A 12,449-nucleotide genomic window follows, 5' to 3' on the forward strand; every position below is an offset into this window, starting at 1 on the left:
TGGCTGCAGCACAAGAAAATCCCCGAAGCTCCCTAGGTCTACCAACTTTCAAATGGAAAACGGTTAATGGCAAGGATGTAAAAGTCTCTCCCAGCAGCCTACAAACTATGAATATATTGGCGATATTTTCGCAGATCGAAACAGCATTCCTACAGTTCACTGGGAATTTGCTTTCCACATAGCCAATTCCAATTCTAACAAGAAAATCACTGACTGATAAATTAACTCAAGATTGGAAATCATACAGTGTCGGAACCAAAACTATGAAGCGTGTGGACTTTTGTTCTCAATTTAAAGTATGGAGCGAGTCATAGGTTTGCAATGTGTGTAGATGAGAGATGAGATCTTGCGAACATACAACCATCCTGAGAAAATTTCTTAGTCCATAAAAGCAAACCCAAATCTGACACAATAATGGGACCACAGACGTCCACTGCTGGCCATAGAGGCTGCCCTATTTGTGCAGAATACAGAAAAATTAAGCCTTGGCTGGTAATGCGGATGGAATAGGTGACGATGCAGAACAAGCTATCCATTGAAAACGGGGATGCACCACCAAGAATGCGAAATTCGGATGGAAGATCAGTAAAATTATCGAGGCGATGACGGCTCCAATATTGGTGAGTGTGGGAGCATGGGTTGAATTCACTTAAGTTGGTCAGCTGCCTTGACAAAATTATACAGACAATTAGACAATTAAACAGTATTTCTAATATTTACTTATGTGTGGTGTTTGTGGGCGGGCACTGCAACTGACGCCATCATTGATCTTTGGTTTCCTGCTCGAACTGACAACAAATCGTAAAAACTTTGAAATTACAACAAAAAAAAAAAAACACGATAAACTTTCAACTTATGCAGAGTTGAATGTGAAAAATAACTAACAAAATTCAAAGCAAGAACCGCAAGTCCTTCGATCGACCCCATTGACCACGAAGCCAAAGCCAATGCTAATTGCTGCCACTGGCATCTTGATCACAATAGCTGAGCAGACGTTGGCACAGGATTGTCTTGAACTTAACTGTGAAACTATCAAAAATGGCGTCAGTGTCTTGGAGCGCACTCGTCGATGGTTGATTGCTATCCGACGCCGCAATCAGCGACTTGAACTTCTGGTTGAGATTCTGTTCAAGTGCCGAGTTGTTGTTGTTGAAATAAAATACATATGCCAGCTCCAGCAGATAGTAATCCAGATCAGCCATAAAGTAGCGCTCACACTCGAGCATATCGAGCTTGAGCTCCAGAAAGTGCACACACATGTGATAGATAAGATACTTGAGATCGGAGCGATGAAGGGGCACATAGCCCGTGTCCTTGCTGAAGTACTCGAAAAGCTTAAGGGTACGCTGGGCGTTGTCGCAACTATGCAGGCACAGCTGGAAGGCCTCCACGAATCTGAAATTGAGCATACAAATCCTAATGCGATATTCGTTGCGCTGCACACGCGAGCATTCGGCTATTTTGTCCGGATTGTACAGCCCATGAAAGGCGTATAGACAGTAGTGTATATAATGGCGCAACGGTTGTAATGTAGAGACATCTGCGCCCTCAGAGCTCGGCGTGCAGGTGCTTGCATCGTCTCTATCCCCGAGCAAGGCAGCAGTGTTGCAAGCCAAGCCCGTCGCTCCCTGATTTGGCAACGGCACATAGCTCTGCTCTTCCGGCGATAAGTCTAACTCTAGAGAGCTGTTGACATCGGCCAATTGCTGTGCATTGTATGAGTAACTAGCATCGTTGTGGCTTAAATTCTCCAGGCTGCTCAGTAAATCATCTGAGTCCTGGCCAGTCCCCGCTTGATCTGTGCTGGACTTATAGTTGAGCGTTTCCGGTGAGTAGCGATGTTCAAAGCTTATGTTTGCCTGCTGCAAGAAGTGCGGCTGATATGGCGGTATCACCTTCAAGTAACGCACAGGATCTTGGTCCAGACGAATACGTGGACGCGGTAAATTGATCTCTACAGGCGCCTCAACACACTGGGTCTCAAAACGCATTAGCCGCTTGGTGGTAGGCAAACACACGACGCGCTGCCGCATGCGATCCAGACTGGCGCCCAAATCGCGGCCGCATTGCCCGTTCGAGTTGCCACCAAAGGCCTTGACAATGTGATCGGTGGTCATGACAAGAGTAAAATCGGCGCCGCAATCCACGTACATGGGCCTCTCGATGCTGTCAATGGGTGATGGTTTAAGCACTGTACGGCGATCCTTGTCCTCGGTGCCCAGCTGATGCTCGAGATTCTTGCCCCATGTATACAGAGTGCACGTAGACGATATCAATGCAAAATGAAACAATCCGCTTGAGACCTTTGAACGGCAAAACGATCTTAATTTATACTAACAATAACCAGAAATGAAATGAATAACGTACCTGCAGTATTTGTCCAGCCACCTCGCTGGTATCTACTAGATGTGGCTTCATGTGCTCCGTTGGATCTGGCTCAGTACTAGGTTGAGCAGTTGATGACGCAGCCGTTGTCTGTACTGACACTGTGCTTGTTCTTATTGTTAAGTTAATATTTTCGCAAGCATCCGATTGCATGGCCTCATCTTCGGCACACTCTTTGGTTTCTGCACTAGACTTGGGTATAGCTCCTGCCACAACAGCGGCATAGGAAGTACTTGGCTCCACCAAGGCGCTGTTGTTGTTACACGGTGGCAGCAACGTTTCCTCTAACCGCTTGCTAAGCATCTCACGCTGTTGATTTTCCTCTAACTTTTGCTTGGCGTTGGCACGCCGCTTTATTTGATTGGCCAGACGCAGCGCTTGTGGCGAACTGCCCCAGGTGTACATGCGTTCCCTCTCATCTACAGCTAGCTAAAAACAAATGAATAAGCCAGTGTTGCGTCAGTGTTAGCCCTATTACTTACATTTGTAAAAAATTTCGTGTGTATCAGTCTTAAGCTGCAATCACCCAGTTTGAGGCGCAATGGCACACTCGTCTTCGTATCCTGAATCTGCTCAATGTTGCCAGTGCCCAGCTGGCCAAAATGATTGGAGCCGAACACAAAAAGTTCGTTGCCAATGTCAGTAGCCTCTACGAATTTGTTGTAGTTCGCCTGGCAAAGCACCAAACTGTGTGCATGCCCTAGCGAAATTTGTAAAATTTTCTATGGAATAAAAGAAATATTACTATAAATAAAGAAGTATTTAAAAATACATAATATACACGCACCTTATACTTAAAGAAACTGACTAGTTTTGGTGTTGCGATGTTCTCGCAACGGCCATTGCCCAGCTGGCCATAGATGCCCCAGCTAAAATCAACACGCTGGTTAAAAATGTTCTTTGCGATAAAATATTATTGTATCATACCCCCACATGTAGAGCTTGCCATCAGCAACGGCTGCATTATGATATTGGCCTGCCTCCAGCATGGTAATGTTCATGCCATCCAAAGCTGTTACCAACATAGGTTGTAGCGCCATTTGCATATGCTGTCCAACGCCCAGCTGGCAGAGACTATTATTGCCCATGGCATACAGCTATGGAAACATGAAATTGATAGTAACTTCCAAAAGTTAGAGCCACAAAACCTACGCCATTATTGGTGAGTATAAGTGTATGCTGACGTCCACACTTGAGCGCATGTACTTCCAATTGAAGTTGCGACAGCAGCTCCAATGTTTTCACAGCATGTGCAGGTTCCGGTGGTTCTGTGAGATATTTAATAGGTATCGCAAATTCAATGAAAATATGACAAAAGAACTTACCAGTTGACTTCTGAGCACTAAAGCAACAGGGCACGCCACTGGAGCCCCAAAAATAGGCCACACCATCCACAACACAGGCGCAATACGCACAGCCAGCTGAGATCGGCTTGAAACGTGATGATTCAATGGCAAACTAAGGCACACACACTATTTAGATAATAATGTTGATTACTGGATCCTGCTGGTACTTGCCTGATTGTCCTCATAGTTGATGCGAAAATTTGATAAGGCGTTTACAATGGAATCGTGCTTGACACGCTGTGACTCCAAATGAATAAGCACAGCCAAATACGTTTCGATTAGGCATTTGCAGAACTCAAATATATGTTCATTATTGTCATTGTGGCTTGAGCTGCTGCTGTGTGACACAATGGGACGCAGTGAAGGCGCAAAAGGATTAAGCTGCATAGCGAGACGCTGAAAGTAACAAAACACATTTTATAAGTCACGACATTGAATAAGGTGCATCAAATCGTTTACCTGTAGCACGCAGGGTCTTATATGTTCCAGTTTATCTTGTATAAAGGTAAAGTAATCCATTGACACTTGCGGCAAATATGTGATTGTCTCCATAAATATATTCTCGCTTAGATTGTACAAACATACGTTAAGTTCGTTGTACCAACCAAACTCCTGGGCAACAACGCTGACCAATGCATTGAAGGTGTCCAAGCAAACACCACGCACTTTTGCCAAAATTATGGCGGCCGAAAAGAGTCCGCTCTGGCACAGCACAATGCTGGTCATATTGGTGTGGTATTTGGTGTTAGTGACCAAAAAGTTCCTGAATTAAAAGTTTACATTACAAAAATGAGCATTGAAATTATATAAAATCAAACATACCACAAAGGCAGATAGTTCTTATCGTTTACAGCCTTCTCGGCCAACGTTATTAGCAGCAAATTTGCCAAATGAAACTGTGATGAGGGCGACATTTGCAAAGCGCTAATTGACTCATCGACACCATAGTGATAATCGCTGCAGGAGTCCCCGCTATTGACCACAACGTCTACAGGCTTTTCTTTGGCTTGCAATATTTCGCGCACATCCTCCGAATGACGATAAGTTATATCCGATAGAAGACTCTTCAGCAAAGGATGGCTCAAATAGCGCGATCGCAAAATATAAGATGACTTCAGGGCCATGGCGCTCAATTGCATCAGCGCGTAGGTGTGTCCATACATGGCCAACTTGAGTGCAGTACGTATGGGTTTCACGCGTGCCACATTATATGTGATTAACGCCTGAGTAATCTTTTTGCGCCGCAGCAAATAATCTCCAGCGAACTCAATGCAATGCTCAAAGGACAGATCAAAGGTGTTGCAAAACTCCCGGCATTGATTCCATTCGCTGAGCAACGCTGCGTCCAGAAAGATTTCAAATGGTTCCTTCCTGTAAGAAATAAACATAATATAAATATATGGATAATATAAATATTTGTGTGCGCACTTCAGCTGTATGGTGTAGACATTTTTGTTGGTTATAACATAGCAAGGATCATAGTTGATTTTTGGGAACTCTCCCTGCATAATCTCCATTTGCCGCAAAGAAAATTCATTACTACTATCCGCCGATTCATAAAACTGCACATAGTCCATAGGGGTGTGTATGTCTTTGATTTCAAATGCTTTTGCCTTTTCCTCCTTCGTTAGAGTTTCGGTAAGGTTGTTCCCGCCAAGATTCCGAAATTGCGCCATCTGATACAATTGAAGCACAGTCTCGTGCTCAAAGCGAAATAGTGCCAGCTGTGCCTGATGATTGAATCGCTGTGAGGATTTAAAACATGAATGAATGCGCGTTTGATAACTAGGATAGCATATCAGTACTTACATCATCTTCGGTGGTATGCAGCGAGGCCATAGCGCTGCTAATGACGCTTACCGCATTGATGGCATTGGTTGGCATTTCGCTTTGATCGATGCTACTTGCGCTTGTGGTTGTTGCGCTCGTCTCGTCGCTTTTGTTCGTATTACCCGGCTCCATATGCTCCAATTTTTCAGTATCTGCATCTAAGCTCTCCTTCTCGGTGTTCGCCACCAGTGGCTCTTCCAGCGACGTAGCTGCCGTTGAAGCGCCTGAATCACTGCGACTGTTCAAATCCACATATTGTATACCATACAATATATTGGAGCTAATGAGTATGTCCACACAGTGGTTGGGTATCTTGTACAAAAACAATGGCTTCAAAGTAATATCGATTCTGTGCACGGTCAGGCTGCAGCTGTTGCTATGCAAAGCGCTCAACAGATAAGTGCTACGCAGATTTTGTATGGTATAAAATGAGCCGTTGGTGTTGCCCAGTGGTTCCGGTGTAACTGATGGCGAGTCCATAATAGCAAATGTGCCCATATTTGTCTCTGGCATAACTGTAATTAAATAATAAATAGTGCAATCGATTATAATTCTTAGGATTCAAAGTGTTGACAGCACGTACATTCGTCTATCTTTTGTCGCTGATCGGAGAGGCGCAATTTGATAGCCTGCAACTTCTTGGAGCCCAGACTTTTGAGAGATGCAAGGCGTGCCCGTGTGGCTGGCAAAATGCCATCGAAGCTATTGACGGCCAACTGCTGCTGCTGGAAGCGCACACCACTGCTTTCGGCATAGGATGGCGGCGACGGTGGCATTTGCGTGTTGGCATCACTGATTGCCATACTAGATTCAGCACCACCAGCAGTGAGTGGTACTGTTTGTGTGCTTGGTGCGATTTCATCGCTGGCAGGTGGCGCGAAAACATCCTCCTCTAGCTGGCTGCTGTCCGAGGCCGGATCAGAACTGTTGCTTTGGCGCGCAACGTTTCCGGCAGCGTTTTGATGCTTCGAATGCACGGACATGACAATCTGCCAGGCGCCCTCACGTGACGTAGGCGAGCTATCACCAGGATAGACATACTTGATGGCTTTTTGTTCGAGCAGCAGCTTATATTGAGCCTTAACTGACGATGTGATCTGACGATGGCAAAACAAAAATTGTTAACTTTGTTTATTTGTGCATTAATAGTGGCAGCTTACCAGCAACATGACCCCATCAAATGTATTATCCTTGCAAACTGTCAAACGCACCACGGATCCATTTTGAATGGTTGTGCTGGCTATCATTGGACAATTTGGACTTAGGCCCACAAAGCATATGGATCCATCTGAGTAGCCAATAATGGCGCGATTTAAGCCATAGTACGTCTTCCACCATACGACAGAGAGCGGATAGGGACACGTTTTAGATGCCATGAACGACGTAGCCATTACTTGACTGTTGCCCGTAGTATCAAAGGGCGGTGCTTGCACTTGGACGGCATGCTCCGTGGCAGACTCCACTGCCACAGGACCATTGCCCAACAAATGATCGGGCAATTCATGACACAGCGGCTCCTCGTCTAAATTATCAGCCTCTTTGTCCAGTTTAACATGGTGCAGTTGCTCTGCCAACTGTTCCGAATTCCACTGCTGTTCAAACGCCTCGCCCCGTGCCGTAGAATGATTAGGGCATTTCTTTGAATTGGGACACTCGTGCGGACCAACAAATGGTATTATATAGGATGTCACCTGCGTGGTGCTGTACAACGAACAGGCGGACAAATCGTGCGTCTTGTCTACTAGAGAGAGTGCGGGCACAATATGCAGCGTGTTGTCGAAACCTGTTGATAGGTAAGGAAGGCATGGTAATAGCTGGGTTCAGTAACACTTTAATGTACCTGTCCCCTACATTCACCGACCGTTCAAGAAGCAGCCAATCAAAACAAAATATGCTAAAGAAAATCAATAATGTAAATCGCGTACATGTGTACACGCACACACACATACACACACGCACACACACACCGGACCACTACGCTCCCACCCACAGCATCAAAAGTAATTTTAGGCGTCACTATGTGTAGCACCTTATCAGCAGCCCCATCCCTACCCCCAAAACATGTCCTGCCCGACGTCACATACTTACATAGAACCAACAGCCAAATGCCCGCAGGATCGAAGCAGACATCGTGTATGACACGATTGGTGCGCCGGAACCAGGAGATCATCTTGAGGACCTCTTGGCTACCGCCAGCGCTGATATAACGCAGCACAATCTCATTTTCCTCGCTGACCAGGCACAGGAATTGTTTTTCATCGAATGGTGTGACTGTGACGGTGGAGAGCTTACAGCTGAAATTCGTAATAAGCGGACGAAGCTCAAAGATTTGTAAGTCTTTGAGCTCGGCATGCCCATGCACCGCCATCACTTGAAGTTTTTTGGTCGCTTGACGCTGACGGACCTGCTTACAGCGTTTCTTTTTTGTTGCACAAATCAAATTTTAATTTTTTGTACTATTGCCATGTTTCCATAGCAAACATTTGGTATCGCATCTAAAAACTATCGGCAGTATACGATAGGCTGTTTGCAGGGAACGCATCCAAATTAGTACATTATACCATCAAATATAAACTTAACAATTTTGACATATCTTAAATAAAAAAATATCGTATTTGCTTTGTTCAGAAACATGTGTGGTATAACAAAAAGTCAATATCATACTAGACATAATTTCAAAATTAACAAAGGTATCGATTTGTCATAACCGACTTTTGACTTTCGGCCTAAATCTGCATTTGTTGATGGATTAACTGCAAAATAGCCAAAAAAAAAAAAATATGCTATATTAACTTCTAAAGATCTCTGACGTTACATAAACTGTTATCTATTATCAAGTGCTAAATAAAAAAGTTATTAAAAACTAGTCTCCTAGCAAGAAATAGTTTCCTATCCAAAATACAGTGTTAGCAAATGCTAAAGTTGCAAAAGTAAAAACCTAAATATATTGACGAGGTGGCAACATCGATATTTTTCATGCATCTCTACAATCAAAATTAACGGCGGGAATGGAATTTTGGCGTCGCTTGTTTTTACCGATCGACGAATTTGAGTTGAAAACACGGATCAATTGATAAATAAAATAAATCAATAATGGAATCACGTCTGCCAAAGCCATCTGGTCTAAAGAGGCCAATGTCTGCGATAAAACAAACTTTACCAACTGATCGCAATAAAGCGCTGATGAGCAACATGAATGCAAATACAACATACAGCGGCCCAACAGTTCAGCCACTTACCAGAGAGTTGCAAAACATTCCTCAAGCATCTCTGATGCGGCAAGGCGGTAAGTTAATTAGTTATCCATTGCAACTGGGTATTAACAGCGCCAATAACAACATAGCTCGCGCCCTTTCACCCGAGCCGAGGAAACCAATCGGTATGCAAAATAGGTCTAAATTGCGGCGTAGTCGCTCTGCGTGTGACATCAGCGAGATAAGGCAAAATCTCAAGCGGATTGGTGCACCCAATCTGTCAACCATACCGTCAAAATTAACACGGCATGCCAACAGTACAATGACTGCGAATACGACAACGGGCTCAGAGTCAACTACAGGTATGTGTCGCACTGCCCGTGCAGGTTCGGCACCAGCCAGGCGGCTAAATGTAGCAGCACCAGCTCCGGCAGCGACCACGCGTCCGTTGCCGCGGACAGCTGCGTCGACGAACAAAGCTAAGCCAGCTACGGGCACTGCTGGTGGTGGTGCAGCGGCTGCTGCACCCAAGCGCATTGCCCCTTATGACTTCAAGGCACGCTTTCACGATCTACTGGAGAAGCACAAAGTGCTTAAATCCAAATATGAGAAGCAAGTAGATGATATGGGGGAGCTCGAGTCGCTGCCCACGCAGCTGGAGGAATCTCAAACAAAACTTATTGAAACGGAGTCAATGCTGAAACATACACAGACAGAAAAAGAGTGTCTGCAGCGGCAAATAAAACAACAAGTAGAAAGGATTGAGAAAATAACTAGCACGTTGGGTCGCGCAAAGGATGAACTAGATCAGTTGAAAGTCGTGCATCAGGTAAGCCGCTATAGCATTGTATGACCTGATAATTATTTTCCAATTTGCATTGCAGACTATCAAAACCGATCATGACAAACTGTCCACAGAGGTGTTGGATCTGCGCCTTAGGAATGAGGAACTCATACGCAGCAATGAGCAGTTGGCTGCTGATCTGAGCACATGCAGGGAGCAGCTGTTCCAGTCGAACATAGAACGGAAAGAACTGCATAACACAATTATGGATTTACGTGGCAATATACGAGTTTTTTGCCGTGTGCGTCCGCCGCTTGATTTTGAATTGGGACGTTTGTCCTGCAGTTGGACGTACCACGATGAGGCAACAGTTGAGCTACAGAGCATAGATAGCCAAGCGAAGAACAAGATGGGTCAACAGATATTCACGTTTGATCAGGTGTTTCATCCAAACTCAACGCAACACAATATTTTTGAAATGGTTGCACCATTAATTCAATCTGCCCTGGATGGTTATAATATATGCATCTTTGCCTACGGCCAAACGGGTAGTGGAAAAACATATACGATGGACGGCGTACCCGACAATGTGGGCGTTATACCACGCACAGTTGATCTGCTGTTTGACTCCATCAAGAACTATCGCAATTTGGGCTGGGAATATGTTATTAAGGCAACGTTTTTGGAAATATATAATGAGGTGCTTTACGATCTGTTGAGCGATGAGCAAAAAGAAATGGAGATCCGCATGGCCAAAAATTCCAGCAAGAATGACATCTATGTGTCTAATATAACTGTGGAAACAGTCACGGATCCCAATCATTTAAGACAACTCATGGAAACTGCCAAAATGAATCGCTCCACGGCTTCTACAGTGGGCAATGAACGCTCATCACGATCACATGCGGTTACCAAGCTAGAATTGATCGGCCAACACGCAGAGAAGCAGGAGATGTCAGTGGGATCGATTAATCTGGTCGATTTGGCTGGCTCGGAATCGCCAAAGACCAGCGTAAGAATGACGGAAACCAAAAATATAAATCGCTCGCTCTCCGAGCTAACAAATGTTATTTTGGCGTTACTACAAAAACAAGATCATATACCCTACCGCAACTCGAAACTTACACATTTGTTGATGCCGGCGCTGGGCGGAAATTCAAAGACCCTGATGTTTATTAATGTAGCACCGTTCCAGGACTGTTTCCAGGAGTCGGTCAAATCGCTGCGCTTTGCTGCCTCCGTTAATTCTTGCAAAGTGGCCAAGGCAAAACGCAATCGTTACTTGAACAATTCCACGGCTAACAACAGCAGCTGCGAAAAGTAAATACTGGCATTTCATATACGAGATTACAATTATCTGGATCGACAGTTTTTTGTAAATCTCTTTTTATCAATTTACATGCACAATCTTAATTTTACTACTGTCTGTTATCACTTAACTTATAAAGGTGTATGTTTAGTGCAAAAATAAACAAATAAAAACAACAACGATTACAGTGTCATTTTATAGTTGTGGATTGTTTGTTTACATGGCTCCCACGGCCTGCCGCACTTCTAGAGGAATCTTCTCCACTAGCTCTTTGTGATTATTCCCGACGCTGGCGAGCACACCCCTGCTATTCACGTGCTCCACATCTGCATGATATTCATAATGTTCGCCATTGATATTAGTCAGGGTGCCGCCATTTGCCTCCAACACCGCCTCCGGTGCGCAAGTGTCCCATTTTTTGCATCCTGGCGTGGCAAATACATAAGCATGCGCCTTTCCCTCAAGCAGTTGTAGCACCTTAAAGCCAGCGCCGCCCACCTTAAGCACTTTGCTGGCATTGAAGACATCCACTGCCTTTTGATGCAGCGCATTGGAATGTGAACGGGTCGTTGTGATGATGAATTCACCCGCTGGCGGTTTCACAGGAGTGAATCCTCCAGTACCAAGCCCTTTAAGACCCCAAATTGTGCGGCCTAGCTCTCCGCTGGATTGCTTGTAAAAGGGCTGATGAATAATGCCACCCACAGCCGAGTTTTTAATAGCTATCCCAATGAGCACAGTAACATGTTCCACATAGCCTAAGGTGGAGCGACCAGAATGGAAAACAATATAAGTTAGATATTAACATAATAATTTTCGGCTTACCTTGTGTATACTCCGCAGTACCATCTAAGGGATCGACCCATATGACAAAGTCCTCCGGCTTGGCATCTTGCCATGCCGCCGGACAGATTTGCTTCAGGAATGCTTCGTCCTGTTCACCGACCAGCCAATCATCGCATACATTCAAGTCGGAGCCGCCCTCTTCGCCAATAATTTTAATGCTGGGAAATTTCTTCGTTAGCGACGCAATGATGCACCGTTGAGCAGAACGGTCTGCCTCAGTTTGTGGATCATTTTTTCCCTTGTCCACAATGCCCAAATCGCCCTGCTTCAGAACATCGCGTATGATGACGCCGGCTCGTTTTGCAGTGTTGATGGACAGCGCCATTATACGCATTATAAGTGGAGCGTTTGTGGCCATGTTAAAATCTTAGGTAGTTTTGACTGTGGAATGGATTCTATATCGAAATACAGGTACTTTCACTGCTTTCGTAAAAGATTTGGCAAATCAGCTGTGCCAACAGCGAGCAAGCAGGGTACGAAACTCACAACCTTTGCGAGCAAAATAGTCGAGCAAAATTAAATTATCCATAACTAATATTTAATAAACATGTTGAAATAAATTATAAATAAATAAGCAAAAATAACTAAAAAATATTTTGCATATAATTCCTTAAATATATTGGATACGCAGCGCAACATCTACCCTTACCATATATTATTATTCTTACATAGATTTATTCCTACAAAAAGGTGTATTCAAACAAGGCCAATAAAACGCCTGCATAGAGGTCAGCATACTATTTACTGTAACTTAC

The 12,449-nt window shown here is 44.4% G+C and overlaps 3 protein-coding genes across 3 annotated transcripts; 1 reads left to right on the forward strand and 2 right to left on the reverse strand.

The window, feature by feature from the left end:
* Positions 1-231: 231 nt before the first annotated feature.
* On the reverse strand, positions 232-8,090 carry ca (RCC1 and BTB domain containing protein claret). The gene is made up of 15 exons (XM_032435859.2): positions 7,650-8,090; positions 6,722-7,344; positions 6,145-6,658; positions 5,541-6,076; positions 5,160-5,476; positions 4,554-5,102; positions 4,191-4,494; positions 3,903-4,127; positions 3,711-3,843; positions 3,538-3,653; positions 3,313-3,482; positions 3,173-3,254; positions 2,868-3,107; positions 2,368-2,814; positions 232-2,303 (listed from the first exon to the last, which is right to left on the reverse strand). Exons 1-15 carry the CDS (start codon positions 7,927-7,929, stop codon positions 951-953), a joined length of 5,889 nt encoding a protein of 1,962 aa, XP_032291750.1. The 5' UTR covers positions 7,930-8,090; the 3' UTR covers positions 232-950.
* A 160-nt stretch (positions 8,091-8,250) lies between these two features.
* Positions 8,251-11,041, forward strand: ncd (non-claret disjunctional). Its single transcript, XM_002053786.4, has 3 exons — positions 8,251-8,847; positions 8,905-9,584; positions 9,640-11,041. Exons 1-3 carry the CDS (start codon positions 8,655-8,657, stop codon positions 10,861-10,863), a joined length of 2,097 nt encoding a protein of 698 aa, XP_002053822.1. The 5' UTR covers positions 8,251-8,654; the 3' UTR covers positions 10,864-11,041.
* LOC6631269 (3'(2'),5'-bisphosphate nucleotidase 1) lies at positions 11,026-12,144 on the reverse strand. The gene is made up of 2 exons (XM_002053785.4): positions 11,674-12,144; positions 11,026-11,606 (listed from the first exon to the last, which is right to left on the reverse strand). Exons 1-2 carry the CDS (start codon positions 12,050-12,052, stop codon positions 11,065-11,067), a joined length of 921 nt encoding a protein of 306 aa, XP_002053821.1. The 5' UTR covers positions 12,053-12,144; the 3' UTR covers positions 11,026-11,064.
* Between the last annotated feature and the right edge of the window lie 305 nt (positions 12,145-12,449).

Source organism: Drosophila virilis, chromosome 2 (assembly GCF_030788295.1).
Source record: "Drosophila virilis strain 15010-1051.87 chromosome 2, Dvir_AGI_RSII-ME, whole genome shotgun sequence".
NCBI classification, from domain to species: domain Eukaryota; kingdom Metazoa; phylum Arthropoda; class Insecta; order Diptera; family Drosophilidae; genus Drosophila; species Drosophila virilis.

What these genes read in the sequence shown, in the direction of transcription:
- ca (XM_032435859.2), bottom strand. Translation starts at nt 7,929, where the DNA reads ATGGCGGTGCATGGGCATGCCGAGCTCAAAGACTTACAAATCTTTGAG. An exon ending in TAGTGCTCAGAAGTCAACTG is followed by an intron (nt 3,654 to 3,710) that starts GTAAGTTCTTTT and finishes AATATCTCACAG; the next exon opens with AACCACCGGAACCTGCACAT. An exon ending in TTATACTCACCAATAATGGC is followed by an intron (nt 3,483 to 3,537) that starts GTAGGTTTTGTG and finishes ATGTTTCCATAG; the next exon opens with CTGTATGCCATGGGCAATAA.
- ncd (XM_002053786.4), top strand. Translation starts at nt 8,655, where the DNA reads ATGGAATCACGTCTGCCAAAGCCATCTGGTCTAAAGAGGCCAATGTCT. An exon ending in ATCTCTGATGCGGCAAGGCG is followed by an intron (nt 8,848 to 8,904) that starts GTAAGTTAATTA and finishes ATAACAACATAG; the next exon opens with CTCGCGCCCTTTCACCCGAG. An exon ending in AGTTGAAAGTCGTGCATCAG is followed by an intron (nt 9,585 to 9,639) that starts GTAAGCCGCTAT and finishes TTTGCATTGCAG; the next exon opens with ACTATCAAAACCGATCATGA.
- LOC6631269 (XM_002053785.4), bottom strand. Translation starts at nt 12,052, where the DNA reads ATGGCCACAAACGCTCCACTTATAATGCGTATAATGGCGCTGTCCATC. An exon ending in TACTGCGGAGTATACACAAG is followed by an intron (nt 11,607 to 11,673) that starts GTAAGCCGAAAA and finishes GCTCCACCTTAG; the next exon opens with GCTATGTGGAACATGTTACT.